General features: G+C 35.7%; 2 protein-coding genes across 2 annotated transcripts in view; one reads left to right on the top strand and one right to left on the bottom strand.

The window, feature by feature from the left end:
- The window catches only part of LOC126979928 (carboxy-terminal domain RNA polymerase II polypeptide A small phosphatase 1), a 30,793-nt gene extending 22,963 nt beyond the window's left edge, over positions 1–7,830 (bottom strand). The window contains exons 1-2 of the mRNA XM_050829524.1: positions 7,640–7,830; positions 7,009–7,325 (exon numbers count right to left, since the gene is read on the bottom strand). Of these exons, the coding sequence (XP_050685481.1) occupies positions 7,009–7,325; positions 7,640–7,712 (390 nt within the window). The 5' untranslated portion in view covers positions 7,713–7,830. The remainder of the gene's footprint in view (positions 1–7,008; positions 7,326–7,639) is intronic.
- Positions 7,831–8,324: 494 nt separating this feature from the next.
- Positions 8,325–24,983, top strand: LOC126979896 (mRNA-capping enzyme). Its single transcript, XM_050829475.1, has 12 exons — positions 8,325–8,737; positions 8,816–8,952; positions 9,381–9,548; positions 10,399–10,502; positions 11,936–12,011; positions 12,675–12,914; positions 15,344–15,476; positions 17,262–17,407; positions 18,847–19,012; positions 22,098–22,198; positions 22,512–22,702; positions 24,756–24,983. The coding sequence occupies exons 1-12, from the start codon at positions 8,549–8,551 to the stop codon at positions 24,875–24,877; spliced, it is 1,773 nt and encodes a 590-aa protein (XP_050685432.1). The 5' UTR covers positions 8,325–8,548; the 3' UTR covers positions 24,878–24,983.
- Positions 24,984–25,277: the final 294 nt, after the last annotated feature.

Here is a 25,277-nt window from a genome sequence, read left to right as displayed (position 1 = left end):
TATTTTATTTTTTTGACATTCATAAGTGTCATTTCCGTGACCTATGTGAATAAATTGATTTTGATTTGATTTGATTTTCAACTGAATAGTTTATAAATTGGCGCATTGATGTTGGTACAAAAACTATTCGTACACCTACTTTGTTGTATATATTTGTATAACGCATGCGGGAAAAGTAGTATCTTAGCGCTTGCCGTTGCGGTTGAAAGAGCCGTTTGCCCATTTTAAAATTACGCGTGAGTTTTTACGTAAATGAAACTGTTATTATACTTGGCACAAGCAAATTTAGATAAAATTGCTAAAATAAATAGTAACAAAACAATCGAAATATTAGAACTGATGCGTCTGACATTTTAATTTAATAAATAAACTTGGAATTTAAGTTACGAAAGTTTAAAAACGAATATGGAGTCGGAAATAAGACATAAATCGATATAGTATTGTAAAACTGTACAAGATTATCATCTAAAATTCCGAGTTTTCCATCAACGATAGCAAATTTTGATTTCATTTGTGAAATAACACCAATGCAAAATTGATCTTTTTACTAAAAGCTCCACTAACACATAGACACGACTTAACTTTAAAACTGACAAGACAAATAGAAAAGAAACAGAATATTCATACAATTACGTGAACAGGAAAATATTAGCATTAATTCTTCGATTCATTATACAAAAACATTCTTGACCTAATCACGGAAGGAGTCTAATATAAATAACACGAGGTTAATTAAAAGACATACACACGTCGAATACGTCATACGGTCCACACGCCCCGGAAGGAGGCGTTGTTTGTTTTAGTTCTTTAAATACATAGTGTTAAGGTTTAAATAGCTCTACGTGTTACAAGAATAAAGCGGCCTAAATCTCGAAATAGTCGGTTAATGAGGCACCGCCGTTGTTCCGCCGTACATTGGATGCTATCTGAGTCGTAATTGATTGCCGAATCCCAATAGATATTGTACAGGCACAACGCAAATTCTGTGTTCGTCGGAAAAAGACGAATTTCGTATCGAGTTAATAGGTCAAATGGGTTAGGTGCCTTCTGAGAAACGGTGAAGTGAAATTTGTCCGGATATATAATACTATAATGCTTCAATACTGCACTACAGACTTAAATAGACGGACAATAATCTTAATATATATAAATTACGTGACACGTTGTTTGTCCGCGATGGACTCCTCTAAACTAAAGAACGGATTTAAATGTGGATTACTTCATCGGGTGCAGTTTAGTCTAACTTGAGAGATAGGATTGTTTTTATTTCGATTTGGGACCCATAAATATTTTTATTTCAATATTTGTTTTGTATGGACACATTTTCTGTGAGAGAATTTATTGACGCACGGTTTGACAGTTCTGCTGTGAAACAATTTCATTATAACATCAACAATATGTACGAAATAATTACAACTTTTACACATGTCGGTAACCTCATGAGCAAGTCTATGTACCTACTTTGATCATTTGGATTTCACCAGGTTATCAAAACATGGGACACAGATATCCACAAAAACTAATCCAACCAATCTACCAATAGAATATCACCCTTATTGGCAACAATATTTTTGCCCGGGACGATAGATTATTAATATGCCACTAAGAATAAAACACTCTGTTGGTAATTAATAATTATATATCGCAAAAGATCGTGCGAACGAGGATACCGCTTGGAAAATTTACAAAAATCTCCACTCCGCTGCAGTCCAGGTGGTTTCCAACTGTTTCCAAGTTGATTAAAAAAGCGAGGCAATCTACGGTCGGAGGATAAGACAACCTTTGAATTGCTGAGCCTGGCACGATAGTAAATTGCACAATTGCACACAAAAAAAAAAGACTTCGAGCAACAACAAAAACCCTTGGTGTCCCTACCATACATTTACTGCAAATGTTTTTATCAAACTGTGAGGTTGATCTAAATATAAATTCTACTAGCTGACCCAACTGTCTGTACGTAATAAATAAAAAACTGTTTTGTTTATGTATTTAACAATAATTTTTAAACTTCAAGAATTATTTCGTAATGTATGCTCCTTGTTGTTATATTGAAATTGTTTCACAGCAGAACTGTCAAACCGTGCGTCAATAAAATATCTCACAGAAAATATGTCCATACAAGAGAAATATTGGAAATAAAAATAATTATGGGTCCCAAATCGAAATAAAAACTATCCTATCTCTCAAGTTGGACTAAACTGCACTCCATGAAGTAATCCCCATATAAATCCGTTCATTAGTTTAGGAGTCCATCGCGGACAAACAACGTGACACGTAATTTATATATATTAAGATTTATAATATTATAAGACTGAAAATCTACCGAATGGCTTTTCATGCTTTTTCATAGATAAACCGAGTTATTTATGAGAAAGGTGAATGAAGGTATTTTATAAGGGAAAATGGATTTTTCCCTTATAAAATACAGAACTTGATAATTTTGTATGGGAGGCAAATATTTTAAGATTTTCATAACAGAAACACAAATTACGATTTTTTTACTACTATTCTTTCTGGTGTGGCTTTTGCGGCAAGGCCAGCATGATTTAGCCAATGTCAGGCCACTAAGCTTAGAGTATTTAACTAGACAATTTCATTTTAATCAACTAGCTGACCCGACAGACGTTGTTCTGTACATAATAAATAAAATACTGTTTTTTATCAATAATATTTCATAACATCAAGAATTATTTCGTAAAATATGCTCCCTGTTATAATAAAATTGTTTCACAGCAGAACTGTCTAACCGTGCGTCATTAAATTCTCTCACAGTAAATATGTGCGTACAAAACAAATATTGGAAATAAAAATAAAAATGGGTCCCAAAACGATAACATAAGATAAAACGACAATAAAAACTATCCTATCTCTCAAGTTGGACTAAACTGCACTCAATGAAGTAATTCCCGTTAAAATCCGTTCATTAGTATAGTTTCTCTATATAGCAACTCTGTTGCGTGTCTGTGGATGGATTAGAATAATATTAAAATCGCGATACAAAAGTAATTGTTGATCGTAGATGGGTGAAAATTTGAAGTTGTATGTATTTTTTAGTGCCACATTATAAAAAAATAAAAACAAAAAATTTCGTCCAAAAATTAAAAAAAAAATTTAAGGGTGAACAACCCTTATTACTTAGGGGTAGATGTTGGCCGATTCTCAGACCTACTCAATATGCTCACAAAATTTCATGAGAATCGGTCAAGCCGTTTCGGAGGAGTATGGGAACAAACATTGTAACACGAGAATTTTATATATAAGATTAATCGTCACAAGTGTTCGGTATTTATATTACAGTCTTTCTGGACAGCATAGACCTTATAGGGCCTGACCTAGGGTTTGTACCTTATAATAAATTTAATACTATGATCCCGTGGCATTTCAGAATAGATTCTACATTATTGATAGATCAATCACTATGCTATTTATATCGATGGCAGAGGTCAGAGCGCACCCCCAGCTTAACGACATCTAAATACAGTTTACCTTTATAAATTAATTAGAAGCATAGACTATATCAACGTATAGACGACCTGACAGCTCGATAATGAGCTTCGGTTTGTCAATGGGCGCGTTACCCATTGGTAATATTCATGGCCTCAATACAGCTTCCAGGTGTCAAAATTAACATGGACAGGACGAAGATCATGTTGCACCTACTCCCGTAACAGTTGGGAACTGTACTTTCGAAATTGTTGACGAGTACCTTGGACAAATAATACAGTTGGGCAGGTCCAATTTCGGGAAAGAGGTCACTCGTTGAATCCAACTCGGATGGGCAGCGTTCGGGAAGCTCCGTAAGATCTCCTCGTCCAAAATACCACAGTGTCTGAAGACGAAGGTTTTTAACCAATGTGTGTTGCCAGTGATGACATACGGAACGCAACCGTGGTCGGTAACTGTGTGGGCCTTATTGCTCAGCGAGCAATGAAGAGGGCTATGTTCGGTGTTTCCCTATGAGATCGAATCAGAAATGAGGAGATCCATAAGAGAACCAAAGTCACCGACATAGCCCAAATGATTGCAAAACTGAAGTGGCAGTGGTCAGGGGTCATAGCTTGAAGGACAGATTGCAGTATCTCAGTTAGAGATGTTTTCTCTCTCGCACTCATTGTTTGTCTATACCCTAGTATATTGTAAGTCTACGATAATATAAAGTTCTTTTCAGGGTTCCGTATCCGGGAAACGAATGGTACCTTATCTGTTTAGGACCGCTTTTTAAATTTTTAACATAGTGTTATTAAAATATTCAAGAAGAAATTAGTATATGTTCTTCTCTGTCGCACACATTGTTTGTCTATACGCTAGTTTATTGTAAATCTATGTTATGACTAGAAGCGTGTCCCTATATTGCTCGTATTTAATAGTTGAGCAATATAGTAGATGTACACAAATGTTTGGTCATTTTAACATTGAATTTTTGAATGTGATGATCAGCCACTTCAAATCTGCAGATTACTTTGAAACTTTGCACTCTGGTCAAGGATTGGTCTCAATTTGATAATTAATGTATGTTAATTTTTTTCTATTCAGGATTATCACGGTCCGGTTTTTTTATGTCCAATACCCGTGGTGTTATTGCACCAAAGACTATGGCATGTTCTAATGCTACGACATTAACATTGTTTTAATATGAAAAATATCAAAAATAAATAAATTTAATATATAAAATTTTTTTAGGTATTCTTATATTCATATTAATTAAAATTATTTATGCTATTATAAGCTTGGATAAAGTTGGGGTGACTATACATAATAAAAGCTATGTTACATTTTGATAACTGAAGCGATACAAGGACCAATCACTAATTCTATATAGACAAAAAAAACTTGAAATAATTCAAACAGATTAGATCCATATCCACTTTGCCAGGTAAACAAAATATTTATTTAAAAGATGGTACCTACGGATTTCATAGATTAGCTAACTAGATTTAATATCAACCACTGAACAACACCTCATTATGTAATTCCATTGTAAGGTATAGAATTTCATAACATAACAAGATATCATATAAAATGGAATGTGAAAACATCTGAATACAATCAATTATGCTTGCCTACCAGAGTACAGTATCCATATTAGAACTCCATGTTACGCAGAACTAGAATAATATTTCGCTGCCTTCTTCCTCTAGCACCATCGTTTTCAAAAAGGAGCATACAACACTCGTAACAACGAATTCCACCCCTAACTTGAAATTCCTAGTATTTCTGAAGAAATTGGAAAAGTTCAGCTAATTGCACACCCTCTCACTAAAGTGCTACTCCCAGCAAGGTTAAAAAACTAAAATGCCTTGACCAAACTATACAGCAGTGATGTATTCATCAAAAACAAATATTATTATACATTACTAGCTGACCCAGCAAATGTTGTATTGCCATATAAAGTAATAAAAAAATTCAATAATTAAATTTTAGGAGAAAAAAAAATAGATGATGACCGATTCTCAGACCTACGAAATATATACATATATATATATTATATACATAAAATTTATTGTACTACTATAATCATTATATTTGATTGCCATATTGCAACTCTATTGCGTGTCTGTGGATGGATTAAAATATTATTAAAATCGCGTTACAAAAGTAAATGTTGATCGTAGATCTATTTAAAATAAAATAGTTTATGGTTTGTTAGCATTCAGTTGTCTCTTCATGAGAATAGAACATAATTTATAGTGATTAAAAAAAAAATTATGTTGTATGATATAAAAAAATATATAAAAAGTTTGTTACTATTGCAAATAAGGTTATTAACTTTTAATTTTTATATACATAAAGAATCTGGATATTTTTAAAATTTATTTGTATTATTTTATTCAGTGCCTAACTTGAAATTTTCGACTTTACCCCTGGTAGTGGTAACATTAAATTTCATATAATACAAAAAGTATGGACAGTAGAAAAAAAGTTTTAAACAAAAGTTGTAGAAAAATAAACTGATCTACAAGAATGGATAGATTAATTTTTTTTTTGATTAATCCAATATATTAAGAGTTCTCAGCCAATATAGAACAACCAGTTCATTACATGGCCAGTTTTACAAATAAGTTTACAGGATATAAAAGATGCAAAATTTAATTCTATATAATAATGGTCTCAATAACTTATTGCCCTTAAGTGTATTGTGTCTGAGATATCTGCGAAAAATGTTTCCAAGATTATACAAATTATTTAAGTTTTCTTTAGTGTTAATTCCTCCAATATTTGTCTTTAAAACAATTCGACATGTGTTTCGCCTCTACACAAGGCATCCTCAGGATGTGTTGTCTCGCCAAAATCTGGCACGAGACGAGAGAAAGTCCGCAAAGTAACACCTAATTTAATAAATGTTTTCAAGATAGCACTTGGATTGAAGCATTTTGTGATTTTATGCTCAGTAAGTGACCATAAAACTAAAAAAAAAAAATTGGACTGGAAATTTAGTGTGACATTTAATTTTTACTGGCCTGGTTAATTTAAACTGTTTTTGTCACTTGAGCCAGGTATGGAGTTAAGTTGACAGACTTATACCCACTAGGCCGTATTACTTATCATATCATTCACACACACCTGTGAAGAATTTAAAGAACAAGGTGGTATTAATTAAGGTCCACCAAATTAAACAGTTCTGCCAATAAACTGTTAAAAATTATAAGTTTAGAGTATTAAGAAATTTAGTTAGGCTACTCTGGTTACATGGCCTGATATTTATTTTAATCAATGTGTATAGTTGATAAATAACTTAATTATCAATGAGTGTACTTATCACAGTGGAAACAAATACTTGAATACTATTTTTGTTGACATTGATTGTCATTTGATAAAATGATAATAAACCAGTGATAACATTGGCATCCAAACACTACCATAATATGTATACCTGATATAAGGCCATATTCATGTTAATACTCAAGTAACTAAGACAGCATTCAGCCCCTGGAGATTTAATGTGGGCATATTAATGATTAAAATTAGTACTCTATTCATTAAAATAATATCAAGACAAGAAAATCTTACCTTAAATGAGCTATGCACTAATGTTTCATCCAGATCTATTACCATACATTTTTTGTGCATATCTTGATGTCTCACGGGTGGCAGTAGTGGTCGAGGAGCATGGTCTGACATAACAAGCAGTGGTGGGGAGGCCCTTCCATCAATACTGTTGGTGCCATTCCCACTAGGAGGACCCTTGCCTCGTCCTCCTCTCCAACAACACAATAAAGATCGCAGGAATCCTCCAGTACCACTTGACTTTTTACTACCGATAGGGGTCGAACCCGAAACTGGGGTACCACCATCCCCTTCATTTTGCTGTACACCTGGAAGCGGTCCTAAAACAGTTTTTTAATTAATTTACACGTTGAACTCTTTAATGCAACATACACGGATGTTCATGGTAATATAGTGTGGGTTTGGCTTAGACAATCCTTCAAGGTTGCACCAGCGAATGTTTTCGTATCAACATGTTTCAATTGTTTACTTCGAAATCCACTGTCACAATACACAATAACGAAGTTTTACAACTTCGCAATTCACTTTGACGTTTCCATTATATTCACTAGCACTTAATAACTTGCTTAGCCGTAACACTATACGCTCTAATTTGATGGCAGTGGGTAACAGGTGCAGCTTGGTTCTGATTTACCTCTTTCGGATCCATAGTTGTTTAACTGCTCGTCATCCCGTGACACCTGAGTTATGATGGACGAAGCGTCCATTTATGCATTTGTTGTGGATCTTAATAAAATTGGCAAGGATTTTAAATAATTTAAAAACCATAAAACTATTTTTTATCTCCCTTCTATGTTACAAAATGGCAGGCAGAGTGTGAGCAAATATCAGTTCTGACAACTACTAAAAGATAACAGTAAGTTTATCTCTTTCTACGTCTTATATTAAAGTGAAATAGCTGATATGTTGTCACTTTTCATAGCGTTGTCATTATTGCTAATAATAATATAAACTGGCAGCATCGACAAGTGTTGCTTTAAGAAATTCTTGCCATGAATTGTTTTATAATGTTATAATGATAATAATACACTTTGAGTCTCTCCAGCCCATGAATTTGCGTTCTGTATGTATCCCCCTGTGTTTAAGGAAGTCAGCATCCCAAGCCCTACGTGAGTTAGGTGTTAATAACTGCTACACAAACTGTGACGCCAGTAGAATTAGAAGTCACCCGATATGTAGTATGATTTAGTTTTTTTTAATAAGATTAAAACATTTTTATATCAGCCAGCTGATATAGAGTAGGAAAGTGTGTAGAAGAATTTACTTCAGCTACATCTTCTATGCTTGCATTCTACATTCTTGACATTCATATTTGACAGTGACATTTTAATAAAAAACAGAGGTGAAGTGATTTTCTCATATTTTGCAATTTTCTACAATTATTCTAAACAGCAAAATGTATTTATTATAAATTGGTATACTATTTACGAAGCATATTGCTACCTTTTTATTTAGCTTTAGTCTAATAAATTTAATATGTATCCGTCGGACTAGGATTAAGTAATAATAACGTACGTATACCGTTACAATATTTAATATCACCATGGCACATAGAGACCCTGGACCTATACCAAATCGATGGTTGAACTGCCCAAGAAAATCCACTACTTTGATAGCTAAAAAGTTCGTTGCATTCAAGACTCCACTTGGTAATCAGTTCAATGATAAAGTGCCCGAAGGAAACCGTTTTACTCCATCTATGCTCTTTGATTATATTAAGAATAGTTTGAAAGTAAGTAAATCATCAATATGTTGTTTTAAAACTGACCAAAAAAAATCAAATACTATGTCTATGTGACTACCATTTCAGATGAAACTTGGGCTATGGATTGATTTAACAAATACAGATCGTTTTTATGACAGAAGAGAGATTGAAAAAATGGATTGTAAATATGTTAAACTATCATGTCGTGGCCATGGAGAAACACCAACTCCTGAAAAAACAAGGTAATCAATCTAAATTCCTCTTTATTTTTTTAAATTTCTTTAATATTTTTTTTTATAATAGCTTTACATATTCATTGCAAGATCACTCTTTCTGTTCTATGTTTTTTTTATGATAGATACATGGTCGCAAATTGGCCACCTGTAGGTCAGTCATAACCACAACCTATACTCTGTTGCAATACAGAGGAATCATGGTGAGAAACCATTTAGGTGAGTATAAAATACACCTGTGTTTTATCAATCTGGAAACATTGATACATTCATTTTCTCACAACTAATAGTTTATCTGCCATAATGATGGTCAAATATATTAATTACACAATGTTTGTAACATTTTTGCTGCTCTGACTTGTTTTATTTAAGATACCCACCACTAAAGACGAACCTCTCCTCCAATATACTTGCACAGAAAAATCTTTTCCTTTCAGGGAGTTTATTAACTTAGTTGCCAAGTTTATCTCACAACATCCACAAGAAATAATTGGTGTCCATTGCACCCATGGCTTCAATAGAACAGGCTTCATGCTGGTCTCATTTATGGTGGACCAATTAGATTGCAGCCTTGGTGGAGCTTTAGCAGAATTTTCTAATGGAAGGTGATACCTTATTACTATTATATATTACTAGCTGACCGGAAAGACATTGTTCTGTACATTATAGATAAAATACTGTTTTTTATGAATTTGTAAATAATTATTTCGTAAAATATGCTTCTTGTTGTTATAATGAAATTGTTTCACAGCAAATCTGTCTAACCATGTGTCAATAAGTTCTCTCATAGGAAATATGGCCATAGTCCCTAATTTTGTTTATTTTTAATTGTAACAGTATTTATGGCCAGGCTAAGTAAATTATTCTTACCATCCATGTTGATCTGGAATGGTTAAATTTGTTTTTTTTTTAGTAGAGAATGATGTAAAATACTGGAGGTCTGTTGCCTACTTATGTACTGATGGGTATTTTAGCTGCAAAAGAGTAACAGAGTTTACATTTACATAGTATTAAAATTTGTTTTTTATGTAAATGTACACACTATTTTTTTCAAAGAATTTAATTTAAAAAAAAATACAATTATTTCCTTTTAACCAGCAAAATCTATTTATGAAAGTGCAGTGTCAGTGCTAAAAATGATCTATTTCTTATTGTGAATTATCACAGCAGTAATCAAAATGATTATTCACTGCTCACAGGCAATCTAAGATTATATTGTATTATGTCAATTTAAAAATATTTTATGCAAATAAGATTTTTTATGTACAATAAAGTTAATTTATCTCTTGATCCCTTGTCAATTTGGTAAGTATATACACAAGGGGTTCCTCAACATTCCCATCATGTGAGCCTCTTGCCTTTTTGCCCCCTCTTATATAAATAAACATTTATATCACCTTTAACCTAGTGTCCCAAAATATCTATATCTAGTAAATTTAAATGAAAATGTTTCAGGCACCCAGGTATATACAAACAAGACTATATTGATGAGCTTTCGAAGATTTATTATGACGAGGATTTTAAACCTGTGGCTCCTCCTAGACCAGACTGGTGTAATGGTAAGTATTTTGTATTTTTTTTTATTATATAAATCCATTAAGCAATCTGGAGCTCTCTGTTTCTCATGGTTGCAATCTTGCACTTGCATGCAAAAAACCGACCCACCAGAGTTTTAAGTTTCAAGAAGTAGTTAACTAATTAGTTAATAAAATAATAATATTTATAGTAATTTATTTTAATAATGTATTTTGAAAGCTACTTTTTACAGTGTCTGATAGATAAGTGTCACATACATATTTGCTTTCTAGCAGTTTTATAGAATTAAAACAGTTTGTTCATTGAAACTAAAAAAAAAGTATTTATTTTTACAAGCTTTCCTTTTCTTAGGTTCATAATATGTTATACAAAGAAAAAGCTTATAAAAAACGCCTAATATCAGCTTTTATTGCCACCCATTGCTTGTATTTTTGTTGCCATGATGTTTTCTGTGCTTCTTAATATTTCCACTCTTTTTGGATAGCCACTGTCACTCAGAATACTGGCTTCAATATTATATTTATATTCTATTACTTTTTTTTTAAAGTGCTGATTGTTTTCCATATGGCATTGTGAATGGGGAAATTATTAATACAGACTTAAGATTGCCAAAACTTGTTGAGTAGAATTCTTAAAGTATGCTACTCATGTTTGCTATAATAACATGGGTTATTATGCTCACTACAGTGGCTTCCCTTCCCTTTCCTCAAATATGTGTGGAGGGAACAATGGCTGGTCCATGCATCAACTCGTGAACAGGTTCTGTTTTGTGCCAGGTCGACCTCTTATAGTTATTAAATAATTTATTATAAGACAGTAAGCACGACTATCATGTTCACCATGTTCACCAAGCATTCCTGGGACAAACAATGAATCCAATCTCTAAAGGTTTTATATTTAAAACACTTTTAACCTTGAACGTGATTCATAATGTATTGGATGAAGCACCTTACAAACAAATATGTCTTGTATACCTTTTACAGCCATTGTAAAATACTTACTAGAGGTAAGACGTATTTATCGTCACAGGTAATAAAATATAACACAGTTGTCACTGTGACAAGATATCAAAAATAACAGGTATCAAAAATAACAACTGTTATTTGAGTAACAGCTGTTACTGGTTACTGATACGAGTACTTAGTAACAGCTAGTATTTTGTAACAGGTATTTGTCACTGTTACTTTTGAGTCACAGTCATACCTAGTATTGCATTTTGCCCAGTATGCCTCAATTCTAATACTTACATACTCTAATTGACTCAAAAGAGTGGCTGTGGAGTTTCTTGTATGTTTTTCTCAGGAGCTTTTTCCGAACATATGGTAGATTCAGTAATGCAAAACAAATATTTATGGTGAGCATTCAAAAGCGCTAAGCTTAAGCCTAATTTAAAACAGTTTATTTTTAGTTTGTTTATTTAGACTTTAACTTGTGAAACATCTTTTTACTCCCATAGAAGAGGAAGAAGAATTCGATGATGAAGAAGTTCCAAGCAATTCGCAGGCTTCCCAGAGCTCACGAACCCATAAAAAGTAAGTTCTATAATTTATCTTTATTATTAGGGAATGTAAATTATTTAATTTCTAGTTTATTAACAATAAATAGTATAAAGTTCTCCAAACGCCGGGTTAATAATATTAATTTCCGCGAAATTTGAACCGCCTTACAATAATTTATTAATGTACAAGGGTCAAGTGATTTTTTTAAAAAGCCACTAAGATGGCAAATTTTTTAAATAAAACATTACAGCTGTTTGAAGCCGAATTAGATTTCACATAAAAATAAATAACTTTCACACTTCATGGTAGAAACAAAACTCTATCAGCATAGGTACTTTTTTTTTTATGAAAATACGGGACGAGACGATCAGCTGATGGTAATTGATACGCAATACCCATTACAATGCAGTGCCGCTCGGGATTCTTGAAAAGCCCAAAAATTCTGAGTGGCATTACAATTGCGCTCGTCACCTTGACACATAAGATGTAAAGTCTCATTTACCCAGTAATTTAATAATATTGCCAGAAACATTTTGCGTTTGATGTTGTTATTGGTTCCCAGGTTGGCTTCCACGCATCTGTGCCAATCCTGCCTTGTAGAGCTTCTCTTCTCATATTCCATTGTTGAAATATAATAAGTTATAATAATGACAATCCAAGTGGGATATACTTTAATACTTATTTTTTGTCTTTTAGATCTAAAAAAGGTAAGAAGGAAAGGGTGATTACAAAGACAACCTTCATGCCTGGCATACATGGTGTGGAACCATTACATACCCAGCCACGACTGAGTGAGGTCCAGAAGTTAGTCCAGTCATATTGTAAATGGGACAGCACAGGATTCCCTGGGTCACAACCAGTTTCCATGGATTTGGAAAATATTAGCAAGTTAAGTATGATGCCATATCGGGTGTCATGGAAGGCTGATGGTGTCAGGTATTTGTTCAATTTTGCGATACATATTTAGTTTTAAGAATATTTTCTTTGCGATAATTATCCCAAAAGCCCGCTTCCTTGAGCAAATTTTAAAATGAAATAAATTATATCTTATTCATATTATTACAAATACAATAAAAAAATAAGTAGCCGTAAACCATCTAGGATAAATCTCGCATCGAATGGTGGTAGTTTCATGTAGATACGATCAGGCTTTAGGCGAGATTGAGCCTCAAACAAAGACCATTTTCATTATATATATATATATATATAGAGAGGATACGGCTTTACTCACGTTTTATCGGTATCGGTACCGACTAGTTTCGGACAATTCGGAGGTCCTTCATCAGGGTGTGGTCGGTTCGCGATAACGTCCGATTTCTTACTGCGGACTTGGGCTCGTAGTGCGCGGCTGGACAGGGCGGGGGGCTTCGGTGGTGATGACGAGTATTACTGACACTGTGTCACTATTGGTGTCCATGGGTGAACAAAATGTACTCACAATGTCCACTACGTGATCGTCGGCACTATTATCGGTACCCACACCGATAAAACGTGAGTAAAGCCGTTTTACTAAATAAGTATATATATATATATATATATACAACCTTGTCCAATTTAACCTCCAGAAGACTCAAGTTTACGCGTTTACCACTAAAAAAACCCCATTTGTCGTATCACCGCTCTTCGACAACACTTCCCTCAAAGCCTCGCCTAATATCGGAATACTAGGTCTCGAAATCTCGAGCGATTGCCAATTTCGTGGTCATCTGGAAGGCAAAGCCAAATTGGCTTCTAAGAAACTGGGCGTCATTAATAGAGCACGGCAATACTTCAAGCCGGCCCATATTCTAGCGCTCTACAAAGCGCAGTTTCGGCCACACATGGAGTATTGCTGTCATCTCTGGTCTGGCGCACCCCAGTATCATCTCGATCCATTTGACCGCGTGCAACGCAGAGCAGCTCGAATTGTCGGGGACCCAGTGCTCTGTGAACGGCTGGATCACTTGGCGTTGCGTAGAGACGTCGCTTCATTGTGTGTCTTCTACCGCATTTATCATGGGGAGTGTTCCGAAGAGATGTTTAACGTGATTCCTGCCGCCGAATTCCACCTTCGCACGACACGCCACAAGTTAGGATATCATCCTCACCATCTGGATGTGTCGCGGTCCTCCACAGTGCGGTTTTCAAGGAGCTTTCTTCCACGTACTACAAAGCTGTGGAATGAGCTTCCTTGTACGGTATTTCCGGGACGATACGACATGGGTACCTTCAAAATAAGCGCGTACACCTTCCTTAAAGGCCGGCAACGCTCCTGTGATTCCTCTGGTGTTGCAAGAGATTGTGGGCGGCGGTGATCACTTAACAACAGGTGACCCGTACGCTCATTTGTCCTCCTATTCCATAAAAAAAAATTGTTGTGTGATATGTATATACAATTAAATCTAAGTTATGTCAATATAGTCAAAGGTAACTAAGGCTGATGTATATAGAGAGTACTTAGACTTTGCTCAGGATTTACTTGCGTAAAACTTAGCTAAGTGTTAGAATGTTGCTGTTTTTATAGTCCATTGACGGATGAAAAAAATTGAGAAAGGTATGCTGAGATGGTTTGGACATGTCGAGAGAATGAATGAAGAACGATTGACGAAGAAAGTGTATAAGGCCAGTGTAAATGAAAGTGTTGGAAGGCGTAGACCTAGGCGGACGTTTCAAGATCAAATCAGGGACGTCTTGAAAAAAGGCCATGTCAAGAGTACCCTAGACCGGAGAGCATGTATGCAAGGAACAATGAAAGTGGACGAAGCGAAACAAGTATATAAAGATCGTAGTAAGTGTTTAGACGTCTCTGCCTACCCCTACGGGAAAGAGGCGTGATTTTATGTATGTATGTATTGACGGATGAAATTATACTGAGCTTAAGCTAAGTCAATTTCGCTTTTTATCACACTCAGCTAACTTTTAAGTTAGTACTATAAATACCTAACGACCTGTATAGCCGAGTGGTTAGCGACCGTCCCTAATAAGTTAGACGTCCCCCGTTCGAATCCCGGTAGGTGCAAGCATTTATATGATGAATATGGATGTTTGTTTCCAAGTCATGGCTGTTTAAATGTATTTATATATGTTGAAGTAAGTATATTGTATTAAATATATCGTTGTCTTGCAACGGGCAAGATAATTTGTGTAAAAAGTTTGTCAATATTATTATTATAAATCTCAGCCTTAGCAAGTTATTAATGGAATGGACCTTATTTCGTATCACTAAAAGCTACGACAGACCAGATACTGTATAAAAATGTTCTTGTAAACTTTTAGCAGCAAATGGAGATTAACATAGGCAGAAATTACCATTAGGTGGCTTCCAGGGTCTTGTTAGTCTCTATAATAATTATAACGATAGTTAAAATCAAGTGGTCTGTTTGTAGATACATGATGTTGATAGAGGATAAGGATAAAGTGTACATGATAGACAGAGACAACTGCGTGTTCCAAGTGCACGGACTTACATTCTTACACAACACGGAGAAACGTCACCTGAAGAAAACATTGCTCGATGGTGTATGTATGTTCATATTACTTATTAAAATATGCAACCCATATATATTATTATGTGTTATTTGTCTATTGAGACACTTTTTGTAAAGGTTTATGAATTTCAATCACCTTTGAGTTACTATGTAGCATTTATCATATGGTATAAATGGGCACCGCTAACCCTTTCGTGACCCTTTGAAAAAACGCAAGGTGGTGTCTAGTAGGTAGGTTGTCTTCGAGTGCGTGCCGCCTTATGAGCTTGTAGCTCTTATAAATTTTATAATAATGGTGACCACGATCTGGTCAAGTTCTTCGGAATAAGTTATCCGCCGGAATACATTGGTTGACGGCAGCGCAGGACCGATCGTCGTGGAAATATTTGGGGGAGGCCTTTATCCAGCAGTGGACGTCTTCCGGCTGATGATGATGTGGCAACAACAAACTGAACTGAATGAATCTTATCGTGTGGTACCTTAGTCATTGCTAAATTTGTTCAAATATGACGACGTAATGTAATAATACGTAATAAAATGTAGAAGGTTGTATTCATGAAGAAAACTCCTTAGGCGAATAATTTGTTTTGTGGGTATTGAGTGACACTGAATTGAATCTCCTCATGTGTTCGTGTAAGAGGTTACTAAGAAATACAAAGGATTGCAGCATTGGCAGCAGCATCATTCGAGAAAGCATAAACATCTACTGCGATCGCCAACCCGCCTCCAAAGCGTGGCGATTATGGCAAAAACCTCCCCCTTTGGGGAAGGCATGATGATAAATGAAATTGAGGTAAAGTCGGCTCGTATCTTTGGGGGAGGCCTTTGTCCAGCAGTGGACGTCTTCCGGCTGAAATGATGAGATTGTATAAATCATATTTGGTCTATTCACTATTGTGTATTGGAAAAAAGGGCAAAACATAAGGCATGATATACACATCGCCGAAGACCGTAACCCAAATGGAAAGCGATCGACCGGGAAATAATTTGTGTGGAGGTCAAGAAACCTCGTCAATGATGAAAACTACACAAGGCGGAGGACTGTGAATTGATCATGTTTAAGAGCATTGCATGCACGAACATTTGAATACAAAAATACATTGGGCTTGAGCCGTTATTTAACGATTTTGAATTTTATCAATTGTAGGAACTTATACGAGAAAAGTACAATATCTGCGTCATGTTTTACGTGTTAGAAAGCAGCTCTAGCTTGCGAAATATCCGGGTATGATGGTTCATAACTTCTTCCATAGGATGTTACGATATCGTGCAAAGGCATAAAAGGCATATATTTTCTCAAAATTGGTTCCCTTAGAATTCATTTCGATGTCACTTCTAACACTACTACCGCTTCGGAAACAAATGGCGCCATTAGAGAGAGACGTTAGAGATGCGCTCGACAGTAACCGGTGGAGGCAGATCATCCGCTCAAGATTCAATTATGGTGCTGATCACAATCCTTAGACATCCGACGCCAGAGAGAGAAACTAAGCTTACTGGCAACTACATTTATATCTAATATATAAAATTCTCGTGTCAGGGTGTTAAACATTGAACTCCTCCGAAACGGCTTGACCGATTCTCATGAAATTTTGAGTGCATATTGGGTAGGTCTGAGAATCGGACAACATCTATTTTTCATCCCCCTAAATGTTAAGGGTGAATTTTTTTTTTAATTTTTTTTACATTACATCTCGAAAAATGAATAATTTACCTACACTTAAATCACTTTTATATTGAAATTTTAAATCACCGATGTAATAATTATACTTATATTCAAGTTCTAAGACGATTTTAACTCTTTAATATATTTTAGGAAATGGTGGTTGATACAGAACATGGGGAAAATAAGCATCGGTTTCTGTGTTACGACATTATTCGGTTTGAAGACATGAATGTAGGGAAGGAAGCTTTCTATCCCGTGCGACTCACCTGTCTGGATAAGGAAATCATTAGACCAAGGTATATATAACCAGTTTAAGCATTAATTGAACTACGCTAAAACCATCCGATATTATGAAATTTATAAATTTTTACCACTTTATAGTTAATAGTTATTTATGCAACTGTTGTGTAATAAGGTATTAAAACACGAATGTGGGTTTCTCTCTCGGCTTCGCCTCGTGTGATAATAGTATCACATGAGTGTTTTAATACCTAATTATCAACAGTTGCATACAAGACTTTATCTACACCCAGAATATGAATCCTCTATAAAAGACCCAATGTCCTAATAACCATTACATCATCCAAACGAGTGTTGTAATGAAAATCGGTACAACATTACAACACTCGTTTGGATGATGTAATGGTTACTAGGACTGGCTTTTTTAATGTTAGCAGTAAGCTAACTCTTTCAGAATCTTTAATGGAGGATTTAAAGCATGGGTGTAGATAAAAATAATACACATTGTACACAGGCAGACAGGCAATATAATTGAATCAATGTTATTAGTAATAAATAATAAGTAATTTATTAAAGTCTAAAATATTGTTACAGAATGTATTGTGTCATACCCTGTAATGTATCCGCATTTGATTTAATTTTCTACAACACATACACAAAAACACTACACACACACACCACACTATCGTGCACGCCAATCAGGTACTTTCTTCATCTGATAACTTTTCTTTGTTCGATTTTTTCATCATTATAACCACGTGCTTGGGAGCTCGGTGACTTTTAGTTGCACTGGTCTCTCAAAATTCAAACCATGTATAAATATCGATTTGAATAAACAGTGTATCGTGTGATTGTGAGAGAAAATAAATGTTTATATTAAATTTGTAAACAAAATTTATGACCAATGCATGACTCGAACCCGCGAACTCTCGGCTTCCGTTCCAGCGCTCTTCCACTGAGCCAACCGTTCCAGTGACACATCTCTCATAAATCTTGATAAGTCTGTTCAACTCCCAGGTTGTGGCTCCATCTACAGGATCTACTCTACAGTTGATACCTGCTCTTGATATATTAGGAAATTAACTTGAGATGTCGCTCTTTCAAATCTAAACAAATTCGTATATTTTTAAAGTAATAACCTTAACTTGTGGGATTAGATATAACTCACTTCTGAGATTAGATATGCAAATATAAAAATGCAACAACATATCCGATATATTGTATCGATTACGAAGTTTTATATTGTGCTGTGTTGACCGAAAACTTTGTTAGCTGGTTGTGTGCTACTAAGAGTAATTTAAATGTTAATTTAAATATTAGTTGTACTCAGTGAAACTGTTTAACGAGAACCCCTTACCTATTTATCTTTTCGCTATATTATCTATTTTATGTTAAAGGATGTATTTGTATTTGTTGCCAAATAAATAAAAGTAAAAATTAATGTTAAAATTTTATGACTGCAATTTCTTGTGTTACATTAAAACCATTTTCGCAGAACACGTGCCATAGAGGAGGGCTTCATTAAAAAAGAACGCGAACCATTTCGCGTTGTGCTGAAATATTTCTGGGATGTCACCATGACTGAACAACTGTTGGGTGAAAAGTTTGCCAAAACCTTACACCACGAGCCCGACGGACTTATATTCCAGCCATCCAAAGAGGTGGGTTTGATTTATTTGTTGTTCCCTTTTCTTTCCGGTTAGTGTTATACACTAATAAGATAATTTATACGTCTAGACCATAGTTTCTCAACCTTATTTTGCTCACCGCCCACTTTGAGAATGTTTTTTTCTAGAGTATTTTCGTGTATTTTTATTCCTTTTTAGACTGTATTTTTTAATCTATCCACGCCCCATCTGCGCCATCTCAATGCCCCCTAATTTTCGCTGGTAACGCCCACAAGGGGGCGTTATCGCCCACGTTGAGAACCTATGGTCTAGACAGAGCCTCTTGATGCTAGACAACCGATGAAAACAGGGCAGGTTTATTACTTTACTGTGCGTGATAACCTACTTATGTCACTTTACTTTATTGTGGGTGCATTGTTCAAAATAGAGGTTAACTATCAACCTCACTTTTTTTTCGACGTTTTCACAGCTGTCATAGACTATTTAGACGTATAAAATATGATCTAAGGTTACACAATTATATTAAAAAGCGAATAGTCGGGGATATAGTACTCTGTGGACGGCTCTATCGCTAAGCATTGCGTAGACTAAAGACTAATAAAATACTAGCAAATAGACGATCTCACAGCCCGATGTGATGATGTACCAATTTTGATTTGTCAATGTGTGTGTTAGCTATTTTTTTTATGGAATAGCAGGACAGATGAGCGTACGGGTCACCTGGTGTTAAGTGATCACCGCCGCCCACATTCTCTTGCAACACCAGAGGAATCACAAGAGCGTTGCCGGCCTTTAAGGAAGTCTACGCGCTTTTTTTGAAGGTACCCATGTCGTATCATCCCGGAAACACTGCACAAGGAAGCTCATTCCACAGCTTCGTAGTACGAGGAAGAAAGCTCCTTGAAAACCGCACTGTGGAGAACCGCCACACATCCAGATGGTGGGGATGATATCCTAACTTGTGGCGTGTCGTGCGAAGGTGGAAAGCTAGTGGTTAAATAGTAAAAATAATAAGGAACTAATGCCTAGTGTGGCTGACTGTTTACGACTTGTCAATCAAAATCGGTTACAGTGACAATAGATTCGCTTTCCTTGTCTATACGCTATATTGTAAGTCTTTGGCATGTCGCTTCGTTTTGGGTCTTCTTCCGCGTTTGTGTGAGTGTTCCGAAGCAAACAGCTGTTTGACGTGATTCCTGCCGCTGATCGTCGTCACCGTCTCGATGTGTGGTGTTCCTAAACAATGCAGTTTTATGGAACTTTTTAAACTATAAAAACATTACCGATTTTATTCCATTGTTTCAACTTACTAGAGTGAGATACCCCAGTATCATCTTGATCCATTTCACCGCGTGCAACGAAGAGCAGCTTGAATTGTCGGGGAACCAGTGCTCTGTGAACTTTTGAATCACTTGGCGTTGCGTGGAGACGTCGCTTCATTGTGTGTCTTCTACTGCATTTATCGCGAGTGTTTCGAAGAGTTGTTTCACCTGATTCCTGCCGCACGACACGCCACAAGTTAGGATATCATCCCCACAATCTTGATTTGTGGCGGTCCTCCACTGTGCGCTTTCCAAGGATCTTTATTCCACGTACTACAAAGCTGTGGAATGAGCTGGCTTGTACGGTGTTTCCGGGACGATACGACATGGGTACCTTCAAAAAAAGAACGTACACCTTCCTTAAAGGCCGGCAACGCTCTTGTGATTCCTCTGGTGTTGCAAGAGAATGTGGGCGGCGGTGATCACTTAACAACAGGTGACCCGTACGCTCGTTTGTCCTCCTATTCCATAAAAAAAAATTGTGTGTCTTCTACCGCATTTATCGCGAGTGTTTCGAAGAGTTGTTTCACCTGATTCCTGCCGCCGTATTCCACCTTCGCACGACACGCCACAAGTTAGGATATCATCCCCACAATCTGGATTTGTGGCTGTTCTCCACTGTGCGCTTTTCAAGGATCTTCATTCCACGTACTACAAGGCTGTAGAATGAGCTTCCTTGTGCGCTTTTTCCGGGACGATACGACACGTATCTTCCTTCCTTCAAAAAAAACTCGTACACCTTCCTTAAAGGCCGGCAACGCTCCTGTGATTCCTCTGGTGTTGCAAGAGAATGTGGGCGGCGGTCATCACTTAACACCAGGTACGCTCGTTTGTCCTCCTTTTTCATAAAAAAAGATCTTTTTTTATTAGGAGAATTACAGATCTAGCAGTTGAATTACCCCATGTTGAAGCAAAATGAATTGCCCACTATTAACTCGATCACAAACCGGTAGTGTCTCAAGATTTTGACCCCGATCACAAAGCATTGCAAACTCCTACATGTCTGAGTGTTTGTTTGTGTAATTAATTTAATCCAAGATGTGATGGTTATCACTTTGAAACATAGCAAATTGTTAGAAATCTTTTTACTTTTTTACCCTTTCATTTAGTATGTAAATTCGTAACATTTTGTGGTTGAAAATAGTTATTAATGCTTCTGACAAGTAATGAATGCCATTGTTTGTCATGAGGATAAGCGAGATATATACATATATATATATATGTTACAAGACAATGATATATTTAATACAATATACTAACTTAAACATCCATAAAGTCATATAAACATACATGAATACATCCATATTCATCATATAAATGCTTGCACTTACCGGAATTCGAACCCGGGACCTCTAGCTTAGTAGGTAGGATCGCTAACCACGCGGCTATACAGGTCGTCAATTATAAGTCAAGTTTTATAATCAAGTCCCAGTCACTGTTCATGCATTATCTATAAATAAATTTACATGTTTTATTAAAAATGGCTCTGTCGTAAATCCTACTACTCCACTGAACATCTACCTAAGTGATGAAGACAGCAGGGACCAGATTATGATTTTTATAGCAATAAGAATGACAGTAAAATATTGTATATTTTATTAAAAAGAGCGCATAAATTATGCTGAGAGAGTTTCTTCCGTTTCTTCTCTCTCCGAGCGTCATTAATTATTGTTTCCGAAGTGGTGATAGTGTTTGAAGTGACATCAAAAAGAATTCTAAATCAATCAATTTTGGGAAAATACTACTATGGTGTTAAATTTACAAGTACCCTCATTGTTTCGTTTAATTATTTCCAGCCCTACGTACCGGGACCCTGTGAAGATGTATTGAAATGGAAGCCCGGACACATGAACAGTGTTGACTTTCTACTAAAGATTGCTGTGGAATCAGGGCCAGGGTATGACTTATTTTTATATATATTAGACTTTTCACCTGATGCTCACAATGAAAAGAAATAAAGTTATGAAATTTGTTCCGGTCAGCTATACTTCTTGCAGACATGAATATGTTCACATATTTTTTTGAAGTTAAATTACAGATTTAAAGCATTTTAAATTTTGAAGTTGTATTTTAATTTGTTTAGAATACAAGAATTGTATAAGTATATAGTTGGAATCCTATTTTCAATCTAATTATTTAGATACCTATGAAACAAATTTACCCTTACTTTAAGGGGTCCTTTACGATCTAATTTTTTTTTCACACCGTAGCATACTCCCAAGAAAAGTTGGTCAGTTGTATGTGGGCTCACAGAGTGTGCCGTTTGCCCACCTGAGGATGACGAAGAGCATCAAGCACTTGCACAATAAGATAATAGAATGCAAGTTCGAGAACAACGAATGGATGTTCATGCGCCAACGAACGGACAAGTCCTATCCTAACAGCTACTCGACAGCTATGTGTACGTATTAATTATTCTATAGTAGTAAAGTATTAAGTTAATTTTAATTCGCTTTAGACTAGGGAATTAAAATCCCCGCGCGTCGAGATAGCTACAGGTCGCCATCTTAGTGACGTCAGGCAAACACTACCAAAACGCGCCAATCAAAACTACCGTTTGCCAAATGACGTCACGTCGATAATATCGATATAAGCAGGCTCCGCCCCTTTCCAGTGTGGTTGTATTTGTATGAACTTTTAGATTTTCTCACCGAAACTCTTAGTAAATGGATCCTATCAAATAAAAATCAAAAATATATTAATTTAGATAGTTAAAAAAAACATTAACATAATTTGGGCTTGTGTCCTTCGGTAAGAAATTAATGTCTGTATTGAAATAAATTTTCGCAAGATAACGCCTTATTCTATTAATTTTTATATTATATAACACTGTTATGGGTGTGTCGCTTATAATGCCCATGTCCAGGCTGACACTTCGAATAAAACTACACTATGAAAAGTACCTCTTTCAAAGTGACTACGGCATGATGACGTTACGCAGTTTAAATTTTTTATATAAAAAAAGTGACGTAAGATGATCACCTGATATTAAGTGATACACCATGTCCACCACTAGGCCGCTTAGGATTTTCGAACACATAAATTTAGAACTGCATTGCGATTGTGCTCTTCAGTTACTTCACGAAAATAAGGGACGAGCATCAGCTGATGGTTATTAATACGCCCTGCCCATTACAATGCAGTGCCGCTCAGGATTCTTGAAAAACCCAAAAATTCTGAGCGGCACTACAACTGCGCTCGTAACCTTGAGACGATGAGATTTAAGATGTTAAGTCTCATTTGCCCAATAATTTCACTAGCTACGGCGCCCTTCAGACCGAAACACAGTAATGTTTACACATTACTGCTTCACAGCAGAAATAGGCGTCGTTGTGGTACCCATAACCTAGCCGGCTTCCTGTCCAAAGGAGCCTCACACTGGTGAAACTTCTCTCTGTCATGTAATTCTGTAGTGACAAAGTTGAGACAAAAAGGTTTTAAATTTGGAATAACTGTAGTTCGCGTTTATTAATAACACAAATTAGATGTTAAGTCTCATTCATTAGCCCAATAATTTTACTAGCTACTGCGCTTTCAAAACAGATCAAACTGTTTGAACAAGTAAAAGGCGCCGTTTTGTTGCTTGTTAACCAAAAAAAGTGTGTGTGTATGCAAGAAGTTATACATCTTTTTCCTACACACACACACACACATACTCACGACTTGTTCCAGTCGGGGTAAGCAGAGACAATAGAATGCAATTTGCTTCTATCCTTACAAACCTCACGCGCTTCCTCTACATTCATTACTCTTTTCATACATGCTCGCCGGTTGCGGGTGCTTCGGACCTCTCCTTTTCTCAAAAGGTCTCCCGCGACCGACTTGCCCACACACACTTGCCTTATATATTTGATGCGTCATTCTTTCTTCACTCATTCGCTCTACGTGTCCAAACCATTTAAGCATTCCTTTTTCAGTCCTTGTCACAACATTCTCTTTCAAACCACAGCGCGCTCGTATTACCGTATTCGGAATTCTATCAGTCAGTCTTACCCCACACATACTACGCAGTGATCGCATTTCAACTGCGTTAATTCTGCTTTTATGCTTCTTCTGCCATACCCAACTCTCACTTCCATACATAAACGTGGCGACAAGCACTAATTAAAATTAATTAATTAAAATGATTTATCCCTCGTGCTATTCTACGTTTTTAGGACGAACAATTTTGTAAAAATCTTGCAAAGATGGCTTTGACAATTAATTATTAAATAATAAATACGGCTGTATGGGCTTGAACCCTTTGCCTGTCCTAATAATGGACGAAGAAACCAAAAAATAACGACTGACGCAAACGTCAGAAATTTTTAGGAACCAACTTCAACCCGTTACTTTTGTGTTAAAGTGATGGGCGCCCATCATAAAATTTCACTCCCATCATTTTTACATAACGCGCCTAAAGAAGTATAACTTCAAAAATTCGATTGATTTACACATTTTTTTTTAATTTTCAGCGGTCTGCAATTCTATTCAGTATCCGGTAACAAAAGAAGCACTCATACACTACATAGCAACTCAGAGGTTCAAGGACGATAGTGAACTTATGGCAGCACCTTCAAAACGAAGACGTACGTAGTGTACGAACAATGATTTATAGATTAATTACAACAATGTATTAAGCTAATTTAATTAATGTGGACTCGTCTTTGTAAGCAATGTTGTGGAATATATATTTCACATGATATTTTTGTTTTATTCAAATTTTCTTCATCAATAAAAAAATTGTTGATGTATCTTTCAATCTTACATAATTTATACGTAGACTAGACAGTGACAGCTGTAAACACGTTGAAATAAATAGCGGCAAACTGTTAGCCTCTCAGCAGACGATGCTCTCGTTCATGTGGGCATTCCATTAGTGCTCACATACGTAGATAAGAAGAGAAAAGGCTTGAAGAATTATTGGGGTAAAGATATCTATTAATTAAAAAAAATTGGATAGATTATATTATTTACTGGCACACATTTCTTGTAGG

The sequence above is a fragment of the Leptidea sinapis genome, chromosome 4 (genome assembly GCF_905404315.1).
Source record: "Leptidea sinapis chromosome 4, ilLepSina1.1, whole genome shotgun sequence".
In the NCBI taxonomy this organism is placed as follows: domain Eukaryota; kingdom Metazoa; phylum Arthropoda; class Insecta; order Lepidoptera; family Pieridae; genus Leptidea; species Leptidea sinapis.
Note: the sequence above shows the minus strand (reverse complement) of the source record. Positions and strands in the feature narration are given on the sequence as shown.